The 26,840-nt window shown below is 42.7% G+C and overlaps 1 protein-coding gene across 12 annotated transcripts in view; it reads left to right on the forward strand.

Annotated features, from left to right (window-relative positions):
• The window catches only part of agrn (agrin), a 391,168-nt gene that overhangs the window by 208,089 nt on the left and 156,239 nt on the right, over window positions 1-26,840 (forward strand). For all 12 annotated transcript variants that reach the window (XM_054746151.2, XM_054746154.2, XM_054746157.2 and 9 more), the window contains one exon: window positions 26,518-26,733. In XM_054746151.2, the coding sequence (XP_054602126.2) occupies window positions 26,518-26,733 (216 nt within the window). The remainder of the gene's footprint in view (window positions 1-26,517; window positions 26,734-26,840) is intronic.

Here is a 26,840-nt window from a genome sequence, read left to right on the forward strand (position 1 = left end):
TAGAGGCAGATCTTTCATATTTCTGCTCAAACGTAAGAAAAACAATTGCTGCTTTATTTGTATTCCATGTGTTCACCACCTTCTTACAAATCTGGGATTCCAAAACAACGCCAGAGTGGTTCATTTCTGGTCATTTAAAATGGAAAACATAATTTCCTACTCATTACTAGTGTGGCTGTTAGGGAAATTTAGGGAATCAGGCTGTAATCAGGCATGCAAGCTGCTTCTGAAATGAGTCTTGAATGTGATTTTGAAGTAGCGTTTTCCCTATAGGGAAGAAATGCTTCTGCTCCCATGGCTCTTCTACTGAATGTGCCGTTTCATCTATATTACTTAATATTTAACTTGACATGTTTGCAAAAATAAGTTTATCAGGCGTCTGCAGTGATGCGGACGCTGAGCCGATCTGTCGTGGTGGAGAGGGAGCTGAGCCAGAAAGCCAGGCTCTCGATTTACCGGTCGATCTACGTCCCAATCCTCACCTATGGTCATGAGCTTTGGGTAATGACCAAAAGAACGAGATCGCGGATACAAGCGGCCGAAATGAGTTTCCTCCATAGGGTGGCCGGGGTCAGCCTTAGAGATAGGGTGAGGAGCTCGGACATTCGGGAGGGACTCGGAGTAGAACCGCTGCTCCTCCGGATCGAAAGGAGTCAGTTGAGGTGCTTTGGACATCTGGTCAGGATGCCTCCTGGACGCCTCCCTGGGGAGGTCTTTCGGGCATGTCCTGCCGGCAGGAGGCCCCCGGGTCGACCCAGGACACGTTGGAGAGGTTACATCTCCAATCTGGTCCGGGAACGCCTTGGGGTCCTGCCGGAGGAGCTGGTGGAGGTGGCCGGGGAGAGGACGTCTGGAACTCCCTAGTTGGGATGCTGCCCCCGCGACCCGGACCCGGATATGCGGAGGAAAACGACGACGACGACAAAGTTTATCAGGCTGTTTTTGGGTGGCTTCGGTCTAGCTGTCAAGGTGCATGCTGGGAACAAGAACAACTACAAATCAAGTATTGCACAACAAAGAAGCCAATGTGAAAAAAAATCTACACACCATTTCACACATCTGCACCAAATCTTGATTTTGGCTCAAAAACAAAAAAATCTGAAAAAAAAAGAAGCTTGATTCAAAATAAAATAACTGTTTATAATGAAGCATTGGTCCTTTACATAGTAAGATCTAAATGCATGAGTGAGGGGATCTTTCAGCACCTTCTGCACCAAGAAAAAAAAAAGTTTAAAAATTTAGTTTTTTAAAAATAGTAACAAGAAAATTCCTGAGGAAATTTTAAGAAGCCCACCAAGTTAGTGCATGGTGAAGCCCCTCATAACAACAACACAAACAACACCAATAATAACATTATCAACAATAATAATAATACGTTTCTAACTTTTAAATCAAGAATCCCAAATTTACTGGAATTTGTATATACAGTGATCCCTCATTTATCGCGGTAGATGCGTTCCAAACCTGGCCGCGATAGGTGAAAATCCGCGAAGTAGGGACACCATATTTACAGTACAGTACTATATTGAATTATCGTATGATCACATTCTCTTTTTGTGGGTAAAACTCAAGAAAAAAAATTTTACTTGGTTTTTTTATAGTTTTATTACAAAAAGTGAATTTTATGATGAAATTGATGAAAAAAAAACAGGAATTTCTTGATATTTCGCATAGAAAAATACACCGAATCGACGAATTTCCCTTGAACAAGGCTCCAAAGAAAAAATTCGCGAAGTCGTGAATCCGCGATAAACAAACCGCGAAGTAGCGAGGGATCACTGTATCTGTTGTCAACTCTAATCTTAAATTAGATATTTATCTAATAGATATTAATCTATTTAGTTTAATCTTAAAACACATTAAATCTATCTTAGATTTAATCTAGGGCCTAAAGCCCGGACCACGTTGGGTTTTGCGGTCATCAGACAGGAGAGCTCTAGAGAGAAGGAACACTGTACGGTGCAAGATTTCACGACGACTCGCTCTAGCAGGACCCGTTACGTCATGAGTGCACTCACCCCCACCCGCCAAAAAGCATACTTCACTAATATCCGACAGCTAACCAAAACAACAATGGTGAAAAGTGAAAAAGTCGTAGTTTTTCAGCAGTGGGGCTGACTTTGGTCATAAGGGTGCTCAAAAAGCTGTCGCAGAGCCGCTCACACTGGACGGCCACAGATTTGCTAATCACTGTCGCGTTCACAGTTTTATGTCAAGATTCTGCTCACGACGAGGGATTTGGCTAAGATGGCCGAAAAATGCAGTTTGCTTAAAGTAGCAGAGTAAAACATCAAAGGCTAGAATCTTCCAGGAGAAACGAGCAGAAACTCGTTATCCTTCAGTACTGATTAGCAGTTCAAGCTACATTTCCTGATATTACAATGAAATCTTACTTTGTTGATTAAAATGTGACGGGGAGGACCATAGCCTCATGGCCAACGCTCACATACCGCACGAGGATAATGTCTGCAGGGTTTTTCTTTTTTCAACTCATAAAGAACAAATAAAGCTCAGCTCCAGTACTCAGAACTGTTATGAAGTGTTTGCTACGAGGAGGCAGTGCCCAGGCAGCCTCATGTAATTATAGAGCTCTGAGGCAGGTAAACACTTCAGAGTAAGAGAATCTCTTTCACTCTTTGTTGTTTTCTTTAAGGTACACTCCAGCTGCGATAAACTTCTAGAAAGTCCCGTTTACTAAATGATTTAAAGCTCTAATTGAATTTTGACTTACAGCCTTTGATACGAGCTTCTGTTCCTTAATCACGTGCAGCGTTTTCACTGTGAGGCAGAATCAGCTGCATGCTTTATTTAAATTTTATTTCTTTTTTGTGCAATTTTCCTCCCTCTCTAGGTAAGTGGAGTAGTGTGTAGTGGAGATGAAGCAGAGAAAATGTGTCTGAAGTGTTGCCCTGAGGAGACAGTGACAGAGAGGCGAGCTTCAGCCTTTGCTCCGCCTCCTCCTCAAACATACCAAGTCTCCTTTTAAATGTATGAAGTGAGGAGGATTGCAACGCTGATGAAATATTTGATGATGGCAATGTGAAATGGAGTGAAAGAGAGTGGGGCATGTGAAGCGGAGAGGAGAAAGCTGAAGAAGGTGGGATGATGTTAGCTGTGTGTTTGCAGGCAGGGAGAGAAAATGAATTGTCCCTCTGGTTCCCACTCAACGCCTTCGTGAAATTAGTAAGCCCAAAAATACATGCTCTGTCAGTTGTGTATGTAAAATAAATCCAAATACACACACACACACACACACACACACACACACACACACACACACACACACACACACACACACACACACACACACACACACATACACACACACACACACACACACACACACATTAGTGATGCACCCATATGAAATTTTTTGGGCCGATACCGATATCCGATATTAAAATCACTGTTATGGCCGATAACCAATACTTGCCGATACTGATATACTGACAGTAATGCTTCTAAAATAAGCAGATTTTTGTATAGAATGAAAATTATTAAAGCTGAATTTATGTTATTATGTACACACCACACACATTTACGCTTCTGAGATGATTTCATTCACTGTTCACATGATTAAACAAATACACATCACACCCATCACCCTCTGAAACAGGCAAACAAATGGAGACAAGATGGAAAAAATATTGGTTGTTAATATCGGTCCAGTTTTGTTTATCGAACTGAGCGCCCCCCAGGGCTGTGGCTGCATCGTAGCTCATCATCATTAGCGTGTGAATGTTTGTGTGTGTGAATGGGTGAATGACTAATTGTGTTCTAAAGCACCTTGGGGGGTTGTAGAACCCTAAGACTTGGTTTATGCTTGACGCATTTACTTTCCGCTTGGTGATGCGGCTCGCGGATAGAACGCGCTTCACAACTTGCAGCGTTTATGGTTCATGCAGCTTGTCTCTGCGGTGAGCCAATATTCTCCCAAACTGTAGGGGGCAGCATGGAGCTCTGTGGCATGCATCCAACACTACACCATAGTAGAAGTAAAAATTACTGTTGTTTACAACATGGCATTCCAGCCTTTTTTAACAGCGTCCTCGTCTTTTCCGACAGTGCGAGCTATTTCTCTCCAAGAATTATTAACAACATGTTGATCACGGTGATCTTTGAGAGCTGAATCATACAAATGTCTGTATATTTACGAACCTCTGCCATACTAGTTCTTGCCAGTCCGCCATGTTCTTCTGCATCTGACCGTCCGCGTGGTTAGAAAATTTCCTAGGTGCGCGGTGCGGAACGTTTGGGCCGTGCGGAGGTGCGGTGGAGGGGCGTGGTTGTTGAAATGACACCATTTTGCCGCACGGAGCCGTGCGAACCTCGAGGGTGCGTCAAGCATAAACCAAGCTAAAGAAGGCGCTATACAAACAGGCCATTTACCAAGCTTTACCTCTAAGCAAACTGCAGCACCTGGGCTACAAGACTACACACCTTATTTATGTGCTCCAAACACAACTCAAACTACAGTTTAATGATTCATTAAAAACACTCTTCATAAAGAAAAGAAAGGGAGGGAGGGGGAAATCTACTTTTTTACTGTTATGTTTGCTAGGTGGCAGAAAGCAGGCAGGCAACACCTTTATCCATAGGAACTTTATTGCAGCAGGATGGACAAGCAATCATCTTGTAACCCTTTAACAGAACGTCCCATGAACTCTACACTACACACACTCACACACTCACACACACACACACACACACACACACACACACACACACACATATATATATATATACATATATATACATATATATATATATATATATATATATATATATATATATATATATATATATATATATATATATATACATACATATATATGCTGCCACCTATTGTGCAGCTCAATGTTCCATGTCGATTTACACTTCATCAGTAACGCAAATACAAATTTTTACACATCCCACAAAATTCCACATTGGTTACCAAAGTAATCAAATGGATCTTAAAGGTGGTTTAAGAAATGTAATCAATAAAGTGTGGGTTTGTCATCTGTGCCACACCAACTATACTTTTATTGCAAATGTTTGGGGGCAATTTGTCTTGAGCAGTTAAAATATGATTAATCAAGATTAATTACTTACAAAGCCCCTGATTAATAAGATTAATCTCTTTAATTGAGTCATATATATATATATAATATGCTTTTATTTATATATTTATATAGACACATTTTATTTATATTGCAGTCTGGCTGTAATCTACTCACAGGAAGTGTTTCTCTCATTCTGCTGCTGAGTTTGTGGCGTAGATGCGAGGTGACAGAATAGGGCTCCATCACCAGTGTCTCCATTATTGATAAGCGGGGTAGGAGGAAGCTTGAGGTTCACTCTGAAAACAACATTTTGAATGTGAGATGTTTGTTCAAGCCAGCACACCATTTGTTTCTATTTCCTTGTTCCCAATGTGAAGAGTTTGGTTTACAGTACAAGTTTACTTACAGTAAACCAAACGGAAGAACAATAATAACATGCATAAGTGGTAGAGATTTCACTTTGGTCATATGAATACAGCTAAGTTTTATGTTCAAAGTGGGACGGGAGGGGGTATTAATGTAAAGTTTTACAATGCAAAGCCATATTTACCTTGTCATGGAGTAAAGGCGGCTTGTAGCGTACCCAAAAATCTGTGAAACTAAACTAGGAATGTTGAATGTTGAAGCCATTTACAAGAAGGGGCACAGCAGACTGCACTTCTTGAGGACACTTAGGTCCTTCAATGTCTGTAGCAAGATGCTGCACATCTTCTACAAGTCTGTTGTTGAGAGTGTAATCTCTTCAGCCATCGTCTGTTGGGGTAGCAGCATCAGAAGCAGGGACCTGAAAAGGCTCAACAGCCTAATAAAAAAGGCTGGTTCTGTTCTGGGGACGACTGTGGAACCGCTGGAGGAGATAATGCAAAGAAGGATTCTCCAGAGAATCAAGAAAAGTATGGACAACCCTGAGCATTCTCTTCACAAGACTGTCCGACAACGGAAGAGTGTCTTCAGTCAGAGGCTTCTTCAGTTTCACTGCAACACTGACCGCTACTGGAGATCCTTCCTGCCAACAGCCATTGTAATATACAATAACTCTTTGATGACTTGATTATTATTATTATTATTATTATTCTGAGCTACTACAGCAATCAATTTCCCTCTGGGATTAATAAAGTATTTTTGAATTGAAATGAATTGAATTGAAATTGTAATGGACTAGATTTAAATGACAGTATATATCTTTTGATAGACGTGTGGTTCAATAGAAAAGAATAGGTCAGTTAAACTTCAATAAAATGTTTCCCTTCTTTTACCATTATAGTCCATCAGATAGCTTAATACTAGACTCATTACTTACTCCCAGCCAATCAAAAGCACAACCCCAGGTGCCATTCGTCACCAGGCCTTCCCCTCTCAACCCAAACAGACAGCACACGACTTAAACAAGGTATAGCTGCAAGGAGAAGCGGATGAAATGGTCCCAAAAAAGGTTACATTATTTCAGCAGCATAGCGATATTTAGATAAACAATGGTCGTTTGCTAAATTAGCAGAGAATCAATAAAAATCAAGTCTGGTAACACAACCAACTTGTTTTATCATAAAGTGGCCAGGGCTGCACTTTAAATGTAATTTTTATAAAGTCTTCATATTTATCAGTTATTATTGATATCGAATAAATATTTTATCAATATGCTTTTTTCCTGTATTGTCTTACTCTGGTCGCAGTAATGCTAACTGCAGAACACTGCTAGCCCGAGCTACTGCTAATTCCTAAATGTTTATTATTTATTGTTTTCTTAGCTTTTGTTTATTGCTTTGTTCTGGCATTTCCATACCCAGCATAATCAAGACAAATACTCAGTTGTTTAGAAGGAGTTGTATTTTTCCTTTGGCATAAACTGGACTGATTTATAAACATTAGCACCTGCTGTGGTCTGAAGAAAGAACGTTTAAATAAAAGAAACAAATAAAAGAAATAAGTCACTATTGACCATTTGGTTATGTTGACAGTGAAAAATGGGAATTCATTTTTATTGCCATTAATGAGAGAGATTTAGTTGCTTAAACACAATCAGCAATCATTTAATAGCACTTCATAATTATAAGTTGAGCTGCACCTACCAATTAACCTCTATCAATGCCTTTATTGAATATATAGTGTTGATTTAGAAGGAAATGGTCTTCCTGGAACAATCTAGAAATAAATGAGTGTGCAGAATCTATAAAACATAGCCTGAGTGTTAGGGGCAGTTTTCAGCCTTCCTGCCCCTCCAGACCACACACAGCCCTGAGGTCGGGTATGAAATACGTTTTTGAAAGCTCTCGCAGCAAGGTCTCAGTCTAATTGTCCTGGCAATCACCAGGTTCTCATATGGCCAAACAAGGTGAACAAAACAGAACTGCTCCAGGGTTTGAAAAAATCTCTCCCGTCCAAGTAGGTGTGAAAAATGCATTTGCTGCGTAGTTTTAGTGCCAAAAGAAGAAGAAAATAGTGTAACAAGGGGTACAACTGGTGCATGCAAGAGGGGGATGGTGGAAGGTTCATGGTGGATACTGCTTCGCAGTGTGGAGAAGATCGCTGTGTGGAAAATATTTTTTATGTCAAGAATGATTTTAATGTTTTAAATCACCAGATATCATTAATGACACAGAATATCCTAATTTAGATGAATGTTTATTTAGTCTACCCTTCGTCTGAGCCGAATTAAATCTTAGAACAATTCCAATTCGTGATTTAGGACATTCCCAAAATGGCACATCCAATAGGCTAGTTTTCCTAGCATCACAATGAAAATGCAGACCTTGTGACATAATTGTTTTTTTTTTATTCATCTTTGGTGTGTTCTTGCTGTGTTGAGTTTCAAATTCCATCTTTCAGTTCTTTTGAAAACATAGAAAAGGTTTATTTACCTGCAACGTTTCGTTTGCGGCTGCAAACATCATGAGGCTGACGCCGATGGTGGCGTCACTTCCTTCGTTTATCTGCGGGCAGCAGAGTACGTTGTCGCCCTCTGCTGCCCGCTCTCCTCTCTCTGACGTTGCAGTCCCATGCACGATCCAACGAGTGAACTCCATCGTCCCTGTTCATGGTCTCACATCCACGTCTCCTTACCTCGATAGCTTCTTTTATCCGTTGTTTGTATTTCTGTTGTTCGGTGTTTATGATCCTTGTGTTGTCCCAGTCCATTACATGGTTTTCTCTTGTTACGGCTGACTTTTTTATTGTGCTTTCTGCTTCTTGTTTTGCTTCTGTTGCGTGTTTTCAACTTACCTCTTTCTCGCACTCCTTTCTATGTTCTATTGTTCGTGTGTTGAGTTGGCGTCCGGTTTCTCCTGTATGTTTTATTATTTACTTCTCATTATAAAAAGGTCAGCATTCACCATTAAACCACAACGTGCAACAAACAGTATTGGGCTGGTAAAAGGTTAGATCTAAATCAATGGCTTGTAAAATTCTATTATGTGTCATTTCTGGGTGGTTTAAAATGTAGGTTAGTTTTAAAATTTATAATCATGCGAAACTTTTTCATTCAATGGGAAATAGATGCTTTCTGTAAAAAGCTGATGGAGCCACAGTTGATTCTGAAGCTGAGAATAATTCAACATCTTTAATGTTTTTATAATAAAGCTGCTATGCTTTCGGCTATAAACCAGGGATGGACATTTTTAGCAAAAGTACAATTTTCATTTTAGGATAATTAGGTTCTATGAATATTTGAGGAAAATCATTGCCTTTTTTTCCTTGGTAATCCTAAGGGGTATATGTAAGAATCTATGGCGTGGTATGGCGTGGTATGGGGGCCAAAATTAAGACTACTGCCCAGCAGCAGGAGGCTATATAAATCCTCAGAGAGTCACTAGTCAGCTAGTGGCCAGCCTAGGCACGCTAATGGCTAGCCTCTCCGATGCTACCTCCAGCCTATCCATGCTAATGGTCCGTCAAGGGGGTAGGAAATCCAGCTAGTGGCCAGCCTAGGCATGCTAATGGCTAGCTTCTCCAATGCTAACACCAGCCTGTCCAGGCTAACGCTAGCCTATCCATGCTAATAGACAGCAAAGGGAGTGTCTGAAGCAGTCAATGACCAGCCGAGGGCTGCTAGTCCCTAGCGTATCTAGTAGTAGCACCAGTAAAGGTGCTATTTCTCAGTTACCAGCGCCAGCCTCTCAGTTACCAGTGCCAGCTTATCATTAATCAGATCAGTAGTTTGCTTCGGAATTTATATAGCCTCCTGCTGCTTAATTTTGGCCCCCATACCGCGCCATAAGAATCAACCAGCTACTTCAATTTGGGATAAAGATCTGTGTGGAATAAAATTTACTGGAGATTTTAAACTCTGCTGCTGAATTCATCCTCAGATGGAGCAGAAGTTTTGAGGATGCACACGGTTGTCTTTGCTACTTCTGCTAGATATTTCTGTATGTTCACCCATCAGTGTAAAGGTGTTCACATGTTTGTGAATAAAGACGTAGCTCACCACTGGCGAAAGGTTTCACCATTACTTCAAAAACAAAAATTAGAAAAGCAGAAGTGCTAGCCTGGCAGTAGCGCTGTGGCCGCACCCTGGCTGCCATGTGTCGGTACAAGATCTGCTCGGGTGCAAGATCGGCTCGGGGTCCGTCGACTGCCGATGATGTCAAAGTACGGCAAACCCACTCGGACAAAATACACTACACATCTATACTGTTGGGAAGAATTTAGCAGTGTTGTTATTAAAATAATGTTTCTTAAGACGTAAGTTTGTGTTTATAATGTATTTGTAAAATAAAACACTATATTGTATTCATAATGTTGAACTCCTCTTTGAGCACATCCCTTGAAGGATCATAGGTATTAGCAACACCTGTGAAATTGTATTTGCAGGAAAGAAGTGTGTCCCGTTTATTGAAGTATTTTGTGTTTAGTTTTTGACGTCTTGTCCATGCGTAGTTCAGTTACGCTCATTGCTGCTAGCCAAAACTCTGGAGTTAAAAGTTTTCTGGCTTTACTAAAATACCTGTCTGTACTTATTTGATTGATGGTAGTTTTACTTTCTATTAGACTCCAAATGTAATCATTTGGCACGTTTCTAATTCATAATTTGTAAGAATGTAATCGGTGATATTAGCATTAGCATTCCTATGGGTTTTTCCACGTATATTAGCATTGCGCTAACCACTTGCTGCCAAATTGCAGCCTTTGCGATTAGAAAATCTCCTTAAAGGCTATTAATTATATTCGCTCCGAAGCGCTGTGCCACCGTCAGTTTCAACAGTTTCTTCTCGACATCCAGGCTGAATACGGAGATGTTTTGTATCACAATGACGTAAGATGGCTCAGTCGGGGGTCTGCACTGCAGCGCTTCTTCTCTCTCAGGGAGGAAATTGGACAATTCTTGACAAAAAAGGGACAACCCATGCCACAATTAAATGATCCTGTGTGGCTGGCTGATTTGGGATTTTTAGTTGACATAACACGACATCTGAATGCGCTGAACACAAGCCTTTAAGGGCAAAATGCAGTGGTAAGCCAACCGTATTCGCACATCAAAGCCTTTCGGACCAAGCTGCTATTTTTCCAAAGGCACCTGTCACAGGCGCAGCCCAATACCGCACTTTTCTCATCGCTGCAGGAAATTATGACCAGTTTCCCACAGAACAATATCAGTGCGCAAATGACAAAGTACGCAGCAGACATCTCATCTCTGGTTGAGGAATTTCAGCAGCGCTTTCGGGACTTTGCAGCTATTGAAAAGGAGATCACGCTTTTTTCCTCTCCTTTCTCCGTGGACCCTGATGACGCTCCAGACCACCTGCAGCTGGAGCTCATTGAGCTGCAGTGACGCTGAGCATTGCAGTTGGCACCAACAGCTCCCTCTTGTCAACTTCTACCGCCAGCTGGATGAAGGTAGATTCCAAGCAGTTCAGACATTTGCTAAGAAAATGCTGAGCTTGTTTGGCTCCACATACATGTGTGAGTTAAGTGCTCACCTCATGAGCGTTGCAGACTCAAGCTCCATCTGTGGCGGTTGTGGCGTCTTTGACCAGACACCTAACTCACCCTGCACGCTGGTCAGAGAGACTATTGGAGTCACTGTCGGTGCGCCACAGAGCAGCTGTGACTACAATGTAGCTCATCATCACCAGTGTGTAAAAGTGTGTATGTGTGGGTGAATGGCTAGCTGTGTTGTAAAGTTCCTAGGGGGGTTGTAAAACTTTAGAGGGTGCTATATCAAACACAGGCCAGTTTCCATTAAAAAATAGCTGCTCATCTTTTCCACAGTTACTACTCTTAAATGTTAATTTGTGCTTTTGCTTTCCAGCAGTTAGAATGATTGCATTTTAATTCCTGTCTGCAGGAGTTAAAGCTAATTTGAATGGAACTCGATGTTTCTTGAGCAAAAGACAATAGGAAACATTTGAATACATGTTGAACTTGTTTGTGCAGTCTGCAGCTTCTGTCACGTGCATTGTGCATTTATTGCCTTAATGCCTGTGGGACTTCATTAAAATGATAAAAGCAAGCGTAGCCAAGGGAGGCTAGAAATAGCGGTGACGACGTCTTCAGCAGCAGCATTTTGGGGGACGAGTAACAATAACAGCAGAGGAAGTAGGAGGATACCCAGGTTGGTTGATTAGCTTTAAACCAACAACTCTTCTTTGTTTTTGTTTGGATTTTAACAAATAGATTTTTCACAGATAGACATAACAGCATCTGTTTTTATCCTTTGCTCAGACTAAGTCATGCTTTGGTTAACCAATCGTATGGCAGTCTTCAGCATATTCGCAGCTGGTGAGAGTATCTTTTATTTACAGCATCAGAAGCTTGCAAAGAAAGTGGGATGGTTTGAAATATGGATATGTTTTCTCTGCCTCTCATGTTCCAGTCCAACCAGCCCTCACCTCTGTATCTCCGTCTCATACACCTTTTCATCCAATAAAGCATTTTCTCCCCATCTCCTGCCTCCCCTCATCTGCCCATCTTCATTCACTCTGCCTCAAGCTTAAGCTCTCCCTTTTTCACAAGGTTCCTGTAGGTTTGAGTTGTGGATCTTGGCGAATACGTTTGTCAGAGTCCAGGTGCTCAGCTAATTCAATTCAATTCAATTCAGTTCAAAAAGACTATTAATCCCAGAGGGAAACTGATTGCTGTAGTAGCTCAGAATAATAATAATCAAGTCGTCAAAGAGTTATTGTATATTACAATGGCTGTTGGCAGGAAGGATCTCCAGTAGCGGTCAGTGTTGCAGCCAAACTGAAGAAGCCTCTGACTAAAGACACTCTTCTGTTGTCGGACAGTCTTGTGAAGAGAATGCTCAGGGTTGTCCATCATTTTCTTGATTCTCTGGAGAATCCTTCTTTGCATCATCTCCTCCAGCGGTTCCACAGTCGTCCCCAGAACAGAACCAGCCTTTTTTATTAGGCTGTTGAGCCTTTTCAGGTCCCTGCTTCTGATGCTGCTACCCCAACAGACGATGGCTGAAGAGATTACACTCTCAACAACAGACTTGTAGAAGATCTGCGGCATCTTGCTACAGACATTGAAGAACCTAAGCATCCTCAAGAAGTGCAGTCTGCTGTGCCCCTTCTTGTAAACGGCTTCACTGGTCTTTATCCATTCCAGTCTGTTGTGTAGGTGAACTCCAAGGTATTTGTATTCCTCAACCACCTCCACTTCTTCCCCCATGATGGAAACTGTGTTTGACTCCACCCTGTTTCTTCTGAAGTCTAAAATCATCTGCTTTGTTTTGTTCACGTTCAAGGTCAGATGATTGTTTCCACACCATGCCACAAAGCGCTCCACCAGCTCCCTAATGCAGATGTTGCACTGGAAAGACAGAAAGAGAAGGGAATTGATTGGTTCCTCTATGTGAGATGGAGAGGGAAATACTGGAACAACTTTTTACACTTAAACACCGCTCACACAAAAACTTACCGTAGAACGGCATTTGTTTTTCCACGTTTGTTCTCTCTGCTCCTTCCTTGATAAGAACAGCGTGGTTAAAACACCAGGACCTGAGAAAATTTGTTTTCTTCTCTCGCCTGTAAGAGTCTCTATTCTTTTGCTCTCCGTTACTCTTTTTTTGCTTTGTATTTAACTTGTTCAAAGAAGCAATTTCTCATTTGGAGCAGGCGAGGTTGGGCGGTCCTTTGTGAGCAGACGTTTTCTTTATTTCACCCTGGGTGTTTTATGATTGCACCCGGATCGATAATTGACTGCATTTGTCCCCCGAGGACCACTAACCAGAGATCAATAGAAGCCGTGTAGTGTTGATTTTTCCCTCTCGGATATTTTACCAGGTATGGCTACAGGTCACCGGGGTGTTTCTTGCCTTTCGTCGCTCGGCACTGACACAGTATTTCACATATGTGCTCTTTTCTTTAGATAATCATTGCAATGGGCAGGAGCCCTAAATCGATACTGAACAGATCTACCGCCGTCCTTTAGACCTGCACATAAAACATATAACTCCAGGGCCACACGCGTTGAAACAATTAGGTTTTCTAATCGAGGAAAAGTATTGAGTTTAGGTGAAACTCAACCAGGAGTTTAATGTTCAGGATTTAAATTCAAACGGCAGAAGCACGCTCATGTGGGAAAACACAAGCCACCTGCGAGCACGGCGGAAAGTTTCCAATCCCTGCCCGATGGGAGTCGCTGCTCTGTGCCGATTGCATCACTGGCGGTCGCCATGGCAACCTGTCCCCTCACCACGAAGGTCTTCTAGTGGAGCTACACTGACGGAGAGGCTAAAGCCCTCTCACGGGGAGAAGAAATGAGAAACGGAGGGAGTGGAGGGGACTGTTAAAAGCCGCCCAGCTCGGGAGCACATCTGTATTACTTAGTGTCTGCTGCAAAGAAAGGGACCCTTTATTAAGAAGAGAGCAGCAGATGTCCCCAAGGAGTGTTTCAACATAATGAATTTAAGCACATTCAGCATTAAGGTGATGCCACTTTGATGCCACTGAGCCGAATCTCCCTCCATCATCTTTCCCCTCCTCGTTCCCTGACAGCCAGCAGGTATTTAGTCCATGCTGAAGCTACAGCGAGCAGTTTTAATCTGCGTGGCTTTATATGAACTGGTTTCACCCCGGTAACTCACTCGCTATTCTTGTTGTCACCAATGTTAAGTTCAGAAATGTTAATTATTCATGAACACCTCCCACCTCTCTCTCTCCCTCCCTTCTCTCGTCCCCATTTGAATCAAACTGATCTGCTGTGATATAATTAGAAAACAAGCAGGTAGTCGGTCCGTCTGCAGAGAACGTGGTTCCCTTTTGTGAAGCGGTCACTGTTAGTTTGTCAAAGCAACCGAACTGATGTAACTATTGAGCATGGATGCACTCGTGCGTGCCAGAGAAGCAAAACTAGTTTTTCACACTTTGTTTAAAGTAAATGTGAAAATGATGAATGTTTTTCAAGACAAAAGCAGACTTTAAACTGGTTTTTAGAGCAAAAACAAAAGAAAATATGAAATGTTTTTTTCACTAATAAACTATTTGTCATACATAATGCAAAGATTCAAATCTGCTTGTTAAGTAAAAGACCTGGCGTAAGCTGTCTATCATGCCACAATAAGGTTAACTATGCAACAGGAGAATCTCACGCTTCTCCTGATGTAAATCTACTCTGATGTAGCGAGACTGTCAAAGAAAGATTTTCTTTGCATGCCTGAAGGCCAGTGATTGTAACAAGTCCCCCTCGGTAACATAAAAACCAACCTTTAAAACAACGATAAGTGCAATCTTACTCTCGCCTGACCGGGTAGCGTTGAATGCATTGTCCCATTTCAGCTCAATGTTTTTAGAACTGATGGAGGTGTAGCTCTAGCTGCCAGTAGGGGTTGTATGAACTAGTCGACTAGTCGACTTCACTGCTCTGTAGTGACTTTTTATGCCTTTCAGCGACTAGTCGCTGTCACGTGATAATGACAAAATGGAGTCTGCGGAAAACACAGCAGGTGACAAGCCGGGTGGGTCATTGCAGCAAACTAGCAGAAATGTTTCAGTTGTGTGGAAATACTTCACTAAAGATGAATCTTCTAATTCTGTAACATGTAAATTCTGCAAGTCCGTTCTAAAATACATCAAAAATACAAGTGCTATGCACATGCATTTGAAAAGGCATCCGCTAAAGCTAGCTGAGGAGGGACAACCCAAGTCGCATGTTCAGCAGTCAATCAGCGCTTTCACCAAACGTCCAGCTGTAACAGAAAGACGACGGCAGCAAATCACCAATTTGTTGGTGGATTTTATTGTCAAAGACATCAGACCATTAGCTGCAGTCCACGGAGACGGCTTCAGTGACCTACTGAATTTTTTCGAACCAGGTTACAACGTCCCATCCTACAACACACTGTGGAACGCCATTGCACACCAGTATGATAACCTGCGTGAAAATATTGGTGAAGAAATGAAAGGCCAGAGTGTTTCGCTAACAACTGATCTGTGGACATCTTCCACCATGGAGCCGTATATTACGGTAACTGCTCACTACGTTACCGATTCATGGCAGCTGAAGGCCCGGGTGCTCTGTACCGCCATGATGCCAGAGAGGCACACGGCTGTAAACATTGCTGATCGGCTGTCTAAAATAATCAGTGAATGGGGAATACAGGTGTTTTGCACAGTCCACGATAATGCCAGTAACATGAATCTAGCCATGGAGCTATGCGAGATGTTCCCACATGATCTGGGCTGCACCGGACACACACTGCAGCTGGCAGTTAAAGCTGGATTAGTTTTACCTGAGGTGGTGAAAGCTGTCGACGCAGCAAGAAGAGTTGTCAGCCACTTTCGCCACTCTTCACTTGCATCTTGCGCTCTGAAGCAGCGTCAGGAACAGCTTGGCGTAAAATCCAACAAACTCCAGACTGACTGTCCTGTTCGGTGGAATTCCACTTTTGTCATGCTCCAGCGGCTGTTCGAGCAGAGGATCGCGGTCCAGTCCGTACTTGCAGATGAAGCTGTCACAAAGTCAAGCGTCCAGAAGTCACTTGCCATGAGAGCCTCCCAGTGGGAGCTTGTGGAACAGCTGATTCCTGTGCTGCAACCTCTGGCAAAGGCTACTGAAATAATGTGTGGCGAGTTGCACGTTGGGCTCTCTTTCATTTATCCAGTGATTTTCAACATGATCAGCAGCACTCTGTGTGTTGAACAGTCTGACCTGGCAGCTGTACGCACTTTCAAAAGCACGGTCCGACAACAGCTGGAAACGCGGTTCAAACTGAGGTCTGAGGATCTGACAGAATCTATCCCGATAGTTGCCTGCATGTTAGACCCTCGCTTCAAAAATCTTCAGTTCATCCCGCAGAATAAAAGAGAGGAAGCCCAGAGACACCTGGACGTCCTGCTACAAAACGGAGAGCCGCCTGCAGCAACAGGTAGGTCCACTGAACTATAATAATACGCTCATATTATTCAGATGCATGCAGCATAGGTAATTTTAAACTTATCATTTTAGGTGAAGCTCAAGCCGAGGACACAACTGATGCCCAAATTGAGCCGATGACTGGGAAAAAAGCCAGACTCGAGGAAGACTTTGTGCAACTTTTTGGACCGCATTATCAAAGTGACAGGAGATCAACTCACTGCTCCACTGCAGCTGAAGAAATCCGGGATTATTTTTCAACACCACACATTCCCACCATGGATAATCCGCTCCAGTGGTGTGTCCCGCAACCAGGATAGATTTCCCCGTTTGGCAAAGCTAAGCAAAAGCTATTTGGCTGTTCCAGCTACCAGCACCCCGAGCAAGAGGATTTTTTCACTTGCCGGGAATACGATCACCCGACAGCGGGCGAGCCTTCATCCTGATCATGTGGATGCACTAATTTTCTTGCACGCAAACCAGGATCAAAAACAAATGACCAAACAGACTGTCGGCAGCGAGTAAACATAAGTTTTTTGTGGACTTTTTTTTAGGAGTTTTATTTTGCGCACTTAATTTTACATGTTACACAAGAGTTACATGATTATTGTTACTGATTAGCAGCAATAAGCCTGCTTGTTCTCTTTTATGCTCTCCATTCAAGAATGTTTTTGAAGCTGATTGTTGTCAGCATTTGCAATAAGGGTTGCCAATAAAGCCTAAGTGTTCTAAAGCTGTCCTGTCTACTGCGTTTATGCTACACATTCTCACACCCAAGCATCAAAAATGACGCGGTGTGACCAAGCGTTTGTCTCCAAAAGAAGGGAGCTCCTGCGCTCTCCGGTCACCAACCGCCGCTTCCGGTGTATGACGTCATCAACGACTAGTCGAAGTCGACTCGACTTTCATTACTTGACTGTCGACTTTAAAAAAAATAAAGTCGTGCAGGCCCTCGCTGCCAGTGGCTGCCATCTTGAATTAGGTTGACAACGGTGGCAGAGGAGTTAAGTGTTGCGGGATTGAGTCCCGCTCGCCTGTTGCATTCATTGCGTCCTTGGGCAAGACACTTGACCTGCTTTGCCTGCTGCTGGTGGTCGGACGGGACCAGTGGCGCTAATGTACAGCAGCCCCTCTACCGTCAGTGCACCCCAGGGCAGCTGGGGCGCCAGCACCCTCACCATGGGGGGGGTTTAGAAGCCTAGACGGTGCTACACAAATACAAGTCATTTGCTTCCAAAAGTTATCTGTTATATATATATATATATATATATATATATATATATATATATATATATGTCAATTTTGTCTAAATTCCCATCTTTCTAAAAACATTTAACAATCAAACAAATGGACACAGGCAAAAACATTTTCATTCGTATTGCGACGTTAAAAAATGGGTTGAACCAGTAAAAATGGTTTATGTGAACTTCGATCCACAGGAACAGAATACAAACCCAGCCTGAATCCTGAAGCACCAAAGCTGCCAATAGTAGGTAGAAAATTGCCTCAAGAGAACCACGCCGCGCTTCCTTTCAGCTCGAAAACCGTGACATTCTTTCACAGGGGCTTTAATCACAGGTGCACTATCCCTTTCCTTTCATAACCAGGTGAGACTCTGAGAGGATCCTCGAGGCTCTGACACCCCATCATATTTAATAGATGAGTCGTGCAAACACAGGACGGCGCGTTACCTGGAAAAGACGTGTGCCTTGACAGGCACAAACTGGACATGCTGTCTTTTACTTCCCAAAGGGATTTCTTCTTCTACTTTCAGTAGGGAGGCGAAAAAAACCATGAAGGTGGCAGAAGTAAAGCGCTTAATGCTGCAGCGTTGGAGGGAGATTACCACAGACACATCAGTGAGCACACGTAAATGTAAAAGAACTGTATGGCTTACTTCTACACAGAAAATAGGATTATCTTAGGTGGGCTTTAAAAAATTGGTTCCTAAAGCTCACTCGTTTATGAACATTTGAAAATGGCTTACTGTTTTTTTTTTATTTCTTTATTTTGAATTACATCAAATCTTTTGGTCATCTTTGAAGCATTCAGTCTTAAATCATCTGTACGTATTCTTGAATCATGTACCCAACTAGTCCCACACCAATTCACACCTTCATGCAAATGAAATGACCAAAACATCTCGTCTGTGAACCAGGACAACAAAACCACATCAACTCTTAAAAGGAAGAATGGTTTACATGGAGAACTTAGTTCTGGCTAAAAACTCAAAACCTTTGATCCTTGAAAGCTCGGTAGACCCGGTTCACATTGCAGGATAATCATGCTGATTTTAGGCCCGATCCCTCTCTTTAGACAATCTTAAACATGCACTTGATTAATGTAATGACTCCAAAGATAATCTTATCAGATATTCCTACCATGTGTGGTGTGTTAAGAGCACCACAGTCTGCTCAGAGGCACGTTGGGTCAGCTTCAATCATAAATTGGGGTGTCCAAGTGTGTTCAATTCAATTCAGGTTTATTTATATAGCGCCAAATCACCACAAGAGTCGTCCCAAGGCACTTCACACAGTAAACATTCCAATACAGGTCAGTTCATTAAACCAATCAGATAAAAAGGTTCCTATATAAGGAACCCAGCAGGTTGCATCAAGTCACTGACTAGTGCCAGCGTCTTTACAGCAATCCTCATACTAAGCAATCATTTAGCGACAGTGGAGAGGAAAACTCTCTTTTAACAGGAAGAAACCTCCAGAGGATCCTGGCTCAGTATAAGCAGCCATCCACCACGACTCACTGGGGATCAAGAAGACAGAGCAGGCACACGCATACACCAACACCAGCCCACCCACACACATACACACACACAACATATATACCAAGTAATGTTTCTATGGTTACATTGTGATTTCTCAGTAAATATTCTATTTGGTGAGAGATAAATTTTATTGTATTTATCCTAGTGAATCTATAACTAAATGGGCAAACTAGTAGTAGCACATTCAATGTCAAAAAAAGCAAAAAGTTATCAGGAGAGGGAGAAAGTTTAAGTGGTTAGCAACAGTGTTCAAGCCGATGGTCCCCTCCATGAGGGCACCACAGCTCAGCAGAACATCATTGTAGCTTCTTCTGGGAAGAAAAACACTTAGAGAAAAAATAAAATTAACAGCTGAAATAGCAGAAAGTAATACAGTTAAAGAGCAGATTGTTGAAGAAGTAGTCGAATGTGGAAAGTGGTCAGTATGTCCTCCAGCAGTCTATGCCTATAGCAGCATAACTACAGAGATAACTCTGGATAACCTAGCCTTTTAGATGGAGGCATGTTGGAGGCAGGGCAAGTGAGAGCCGTCTTTACCGACTGTATTCTCCACCTCCCTTTACTCCCCCACTTGTCCAGGTCTGACCTAACATTAGATTTTAACCATAGCCCCTATCAAATAAAAATGTTTTACGCCTAGACTTAAAAGTAGACAAGGTGTCTGTCTCACGGACTAAAGCTGGGAGCTGTTCCACAAGAGAGGAGCCTGATAGCTAAAAGATCTGCCTCCCATCCTAATTTTAGATATTCTTGGAACCACCAGTAAACCTGCAGTCTGAGAGCGAAGTGCTCGGTTAGGAACGTATGGAACAATCAGATCACTGATGTATGATGGAGCTTGATTATTAAGAGCTTTATATGTGAGAAGGAGGATCTTAAAATCTATTCTCAATTTAACTGGCAGCCAATGTAGGGAAGCTAAGACAGGAGAGATATGTAATTGTTGTTTGTTGTGGCACTGCCTCCAGGACATCTCGGCCAGGTCACGTTTGTAAGTGAGGACATGTTCTCAAACATGTTACCTGGTAAATAAAGGTTTAAAGTAGCCTCTGTTGGAAATTACCAGGACTCATCAGGAATGTCCATTTGTTTGGCTGAGAAAACTGAAGGTTTGACATAGGATACGTGGGTGTAGATTCTCATTCACCCAGGTGTCTCACGATTTGACAGACGAGTAAAACAAGCCACCGGAGGAGGGGTCTGAGATTCCTGTTTCACAGCATCACATACATCTCCAGGAATGTGGTCCAAAGGCCTTGCACATGGACCAGGACAACAACGACCCTATCAGCCTTCTGGTGGGAGGATCATTTTATAATAGAAACATCTCTGGACCTGCAATGAGATGACTTAGACTTCTACTGAGCCCATTTAAATCAGATTTGAGTCCGGTTTGTTTAGTTTTCTTGTTTAGACTTTGTGCTTTTAAATATTTGACTGGTAGAGAACAATGTAAAATTATAACAACGAGCAGCTGCGACAGAAAAACTCAGTGGGATTCAGTCGCTGTTTGTTGTGACTGTAGATATTTTAGATCCGAACGCTTGGCGAGATTTACACACATCATCTAAGAAAACGAAATTACACCGCCTGATAAAATCACCACATTTTTTCTCATTCAAGTCATGAGAAAGCTGAGCCGTAATTCTAGTTAACTTGGCCCAAAAACAATGTAAAACAAACGAACAGGCTGCCATAAGAATAAGTGAAACCCTGCAGCACTCTTTTGTTTGAGCACAAGTTATAAAAAGGATCAGAAAATTGGATCAGGAAAGATGTGGAAAAAAATCATCTCTTCAGGCTCGTTTTTATGAACTGAAAATCCACACAGAACACTCTTAGAAAGTCAAGCGCATTAGAGCCAGTGGAGTAAAAATAGTTTTGCTCTGTGTGAAGACTTATATCTCACACTTAAGTTTGTGTTGCCATACATTATACTCGTGTTTATATTAGGGGTGTAACTGTTCACGGGGGAGCTTTGAACAGTTTCGGTTCGGCCTGTTCGGTTCGGTCCACTTGTGTACCGTTTTGGTTTTTATTTTTTTGTTAAATAATGAAGTTTTATTTGCGTGATATCAGTGCAACAGATTAAAGTTCCTAGGTGAGTTTCCGCACTGACGCTGTACTGAGTGACTCATGATGGCTGCACACGCCCGTTCTCCATTTAGAAAATGCGATCTGCAAATTCTGATCAACACCTTTCAGAGCGGATCAAACCAGCTGGCTGTCGCTGCTACTGGAGCCCGTAGAGACGCTGAACGGAGCCTCGCGTCGCCCCTCCCTCCCTTTGCTCACACTTTGCAGGCACGCGGCAGCAAAAATGTAAACAAACATGTCTGCTGAACTTTCCCGCTGAGACAATTGATGTAAAGTTTTCATCTTACAATGGAAAATAGCAGATTTTCCAGTAAGAATAAACGTCTCCAACACTGGCTCATTGCTAAGCGCTTTGTGTTTGAGCACATTTGTTTGGACATTTGTCGAGCTCATTTCTTCTTCTGCGGTCGCCCTGTAAACATATTTGATAGCGGCGCTCTTTCACCCTCTAGTGGCGCAAAATTTATCAAGTGGTGCTCGCTGCAGAACCACAAAGGTGGAGCTGCACCAGAAGGTGGAGCTGCACCAGGGTCAGCCCCGCCCATTCCAGAGTCAGCCCCGTCCATTCCATCAGAGTCAGTACAATTCCTTCCAGTTGTCAGACTTGATAGCATTCTGGAACCAAAGAGGGTTTTATAGCTAAAAAATACAAGATTGAGGACGGAGGTGAGAAGTTAACTGAACAGTTTTTGTAAAGGTTCCATATAATTAAAAATCTAACTTTTGGAACTTTTTATCATGTTATATTGTCATTTCCTCATAAGAAACACGCCAAAGCCATTTTTGGCCTCATTCATGCATTTTCCTCCCATCTCAGCTTCAATTTGGTCTCCTCCCCTGAAGTGGGTCTGGTCTTGGTTCTCAAATCTGGATATTCTGTGAATTTTCTGACAAATTATTTCTGAAATGACTTCTACTGAGACACCGCCAATAAACCATACATCCCATCTCCAAAGACACACTGGATAGGACAATTACATGTAACGCCACTTTCTTCATATCAGATGTGGTGGGGTAGAGGCTATGGAGGCAGGTTTGCATGCAGTTTTGCGCAGGTTCGACTCCCAGTGCCAGAAATCTTAGGTAGAATACAACCCCTTTTCTTAATTTCTAGCTACACTTGCCAGTACTGTTTACAACAATTTACTGGTATACCGTTTACAATATAATGACTAATGTGTTTATTTATTTATTCATTTATTTAGCCATTGTGAGTCCATTTGTGAGCAGAGTTTCAACTAAAATGCTGTTTAGGAACGACCAAATTCAAAGAACTTTTAGAGACATAAATATTTTGCTGAAAATAAACATTACAACTAAAATATAAACAAATTCAATGTTTCAGCTGGCTAAATAGATTGATGCCGAGCTCACCGAGAATCGAACCAGCATCTGCTGAGGGGAAAGCAATATTTACTTCAGATGATCTTACCACTGGACTACCAGAGCACATATGACAATCACCCATGCTGTTGCACCACATTATTGTTAGAGCGGCTGTGGGCAGATATCTGCTAAAAGAAATCGTTTCATTTCAAGATGTATTCAGGCTTTGTCATGTAGCAAGTTATATTTATCTTGTTTAATTGGAGCATAGAACATAGCATTAACATTTGTAAAGTAGTAACAGCCATAATTCATGTGGGTCAGGTTAGTTTGCGATGAAGTTGGAAAACAAAAACGGAAGTCAGTGGGCTAGGCTGAGTTTGTGTGAATGGGCGGGGCTGACCCTGGTGCAGCTCCACCTTATGGTGCAGCTCCGCCTTTGTGGTTCTGCAGCGAGCACCCTCTCAAATTTATTGCACCTAGTGCAGAAGAAGGACTCGATGCAGTTAACTGGGCTAAACTAGTTTACCCGGTTATAACGTAACCGGTTAACTACGTACATCCCTAATAGGACTGGATATGACAGATTTCTGATGAAGGTACTAATCTTGATGCTTCATCTGGGTACTTTTCATTTCTTTTTTCTTTCTGGTCAATAAGCAACAGTTTGCTTGTTTGTAAATACTTTTTTTTTCTATAGGAAACTTAGAAACTGGATCTTCTAAACTCCCATTATTCCCATGAAATGTATTATTCCCTTTAATTTGATTTTCCTGTTAGCTAATACGTGTGTCACGGAGAAAATACCATCTTAGTTTCAGAGTGTGAAATGATGAATCTCTGCCCAAAGCGATACCCAACATTTGAAAGCTTTTACAGCCAGTGAGAAAGTTTTTGTGTTAACCTCATTTGTGTTTTTTGTAAAGCAACAGCATATCTGTCTTCTGCACGTGAGAAACAGATCCTCGTCTCTTTCTATTATTGTTCCTGCACCCCCGGTGATCACCTGCCAGTCAAACCGGGTCAAGGAAGTTGCTGCTGGAATTTATTGATTACAAAGTTTTTGTTGTTGCAGACCTGTTTGTGTACCAAGGCTGTTTTCAAATTTTTATTTTTTTAATGCATCTGGTCCAAAGAAATGGGAAGTGTCAAATGAACATGTTGGTACTCAGGAGCCAAGGGAGGAGAAAAAGTTTTGCCTGCGGTCGGTGTATTCGGTCCAGACTCTGCACATGATGCGTTCACTTTTGACAGAGAGCCTCAGATTGAGTGTCAGTCTTTTGTCAGCCAGCTAAGCTTCAGGCTAGTGGGAGATTTTCTTATGGAAAATAGCAGAAGGAATCTGCTTACAGTGGCAATCATTCTTCATTTGTTAGAAATTCCCATAATGATGTTATTAGTATTTGTGTTCAAGCAGAATATTTAGATAATATCCAGAATTTTGTTTTGCAACCTGAATTATTCCCTTTTTTCTTGTCATGCTATCAGACACCCTCTCTCTTTCCTGTCTACATCTGACACAGTTTGATTTAATTTCACCTCTTGTCACTTTTCGCTTGGCTTCATTTCTGAGCCACATGCTGACTCCTGTGCATAAACACAGAAGCAGCACACAGCGTGCTGGGGGAGCACTGGGGAGCACTGGGGAGCAGGGGGCAGTGATGACAAGGACCTCATTCTAGGATCTGATGGCATGTGTGTGTGTGTGTGTGTGTGTGTGTGTGTGTGTGTGTGTGTGTGTGTGTGTGTGTGTGTGTGTGTGTGTGTGTGTGTGTGTGTGTGTGTGTGTGTGTGTGTGTGTGTGTGTGTGTGTGTGAAGAAGAGAAAGCTAATGCTCTCAGACACACAAACACACACATGGACAAACACATTGTCAGGAATACAAATGCATTCATGGGTAGCTTTGCACAAAAACACACTCACACATTCTCTCTCTGTCTCTATCTGTCAGTCTCTCTCTCTTTCTCTCTCTCTCTCCTTTCTCTCTCTCTCTCTCACTCTCTCTCTCTCTCTCTCTCTCTCTCTCTCTCTATCTCTCACAGTAGAAGAGAGAAAGCTCAGGTAGCTGTCAGCTGCTCACCAACAGGGAACAGTAGGCAAGTCAAAAACAGCCTCCTTGCTTGTCACTCTGTGTGTGAGCACTCACACTCACACACACGCACGCACACACACACACACACACACACACACACACACACGCACGCACACACACACACACACACACACACACACACACACACACACACACACATACACACACACAATGTGCTTCGATGTGAGGAAAAGGAAAGAAAGAGACACTTCGGGCAGATGCTGGACCGGTTGTTTCAGCTACACACAGCATGTGTGTGTGTGTGTGTGTGTGTGTGTGTGTGTGTGTGTGTGTGTGTGTGTGTGTGTGTGTGTGTGTCAGACTGTCTGCCTGTCCTTCCTGCATCGGAAAGGCCACCTACCAGTGAGCCCAGGCGGACATGCTGACTTCCTTTTAGTTCTAACCTGTGAGCCAATGATAAGAAATTGTGTGTATGTGTGGTGTGTGTGTGTGTGTGTGTGTGTGTGTGTGTGTGTGTGTGTGTGTGTGTGTGTGTGTGTGTGTGTGTGTGTGTGTGTGATACTAACAGCAGTAACAGTGGCTGCTTCTTTATCCATGAGTATGTTTCTTTGATGCTTTAGGTCATAGATTTCCTATCAAGGTGGCTACCTTCAGGAGTTTCCTATCACTTCTAAACACCCCATCACCACTACCACACACACACACACACACACACACACACACACTGCCAGTGGTGTGGCAAGGACGTCACGCCAGCTGGCTGCCCCCACAGCCCCCTCTGAGTGGGCGCATAGCCACAGCAGCTGTAGCTGCCACAGTACGGGTCAATTACTCTCTAAGTTGATATTTTGTACAAACACACACACACACGGGTACATTTCTTGTTTGCCCTGTGCATTCAGCTGCCTCTGACAATGTTTACAGTCTGCCGTTTCACACTCGATCAAAGCCGAGGTCTCAGTGGGAGGTTTGGGATCAAAGTCTTAAGAATTGTTGCTGCCTGACTCGCGAGGCCGTGAAGTGTTTGGCTAACCTCACTTTGCTTCCGCATCGTTGTGTCCCTGTCCTCCCCTGGACAGCGAGTCATTGATGTTCTTAAAGAATCTTGAGAGTGAAAGGGCTCCGTCCACAAGACTATGTGTATTTCATCAGACTGCTACCAGTTTTTCAAAAAGGCCCCACGTGAGCAGCTCAGATGTTGCCACCTCCTAAAAACTTTCCAAAGATAAGAAATAAAAGCAACTCCTGCTGACGTCCAGTGGGTCTGAGAAAGTGTTTGAAGTGGGCTTACACTAGTTACGGCACTCTTGTTTCATGGAGTAGAGGTCAGTCGGAGGAGTGGGGGGTGGGTAGGGGTTTGGGGGGGAGGGAGGGAGCAGAAAACAGCAGGATTTGGAGCCTTAGCCACAATTTTTTATGATATGCAAATATCTCTTTTCTGATTGGCTAACAGCATTGAGACTCTTCTGTTGCCTTTGTTTGCTCTTCTTTCTAGGGTAAAAAATGCAAAATTTCATCTCCACAAATAGCACAAGCTTACGGTGTTCCGCCATGTTCTGCAGTTGCTAATGCTAATGGTTAGCTTCTACAGACATGCTCTACTCTCTCCTGGAGGCTAAGTTAACACAACCTTCCCTGTTTGCAAGTCGAAGAGGGCGGGTCCATTAATGTTAGTCTACAGTGAAACGAGGAGTTCTGTGGCTTTTTCTGTTACTTTACTTTTTCCCTGGTTTTGGTGAAATTTTTGGAGTTCCAACATCCAGCCTGACGTAGTTACAGGCCATTGTTGGTGTTTTTCATGTGGATGAAGAATTTTACAGAAACATCTTTAAAAAAACCTGTGCTTCGGCGTGAATTAGGCCTAGACTGATCTGTTTATTTTACATCATCTCACGTTCTGTTTTCTCTTTTAACGTCCTCAGGCTGCAGGGGGATGCTGTGCGGCTTCGGCGCTATGTGCGAGCGCGACCCAACGGACCCGGCCAAGGGCAAGTGCGTCTGCAAGAGAGCTGAGTGTCCATCCTTGGTGGCTCCTGTTTGTGGCTCGGACTCGTCCACCTACTCCAACGAGTGTGAGCTGGAGAAAGCCCAGTGCAACACCCAGCGACGGATCAAGGTGCTACGCAAGGGGCCGTGCTGTAAGTGCAACCACCTTTACTGTGCAGTGCCTCATCGATTCCTTGGAAAAGTCTAGATTTACATTTCTCTTGGGCTTGAAATATAATTCTCTCAAACAAACTTGGTG

This window comes from Nothobranchius furzeri, chromosome 15 (genome assembly GCF_043380555.1).
Source record: "Nothobranchius furzeri strain GRZ-AD chromosome 15, NfurGRZ-RIMD1, whole genome shotgun sequence".
In the NCBI taxonomy this organism is placed as follows: Eukaryota; Metazoa; Chordata; class Actinopteri; order Cyprinodontiformes; family Nothobranchiidae; genus Nothobranchius; species Nothobranchius furzeri.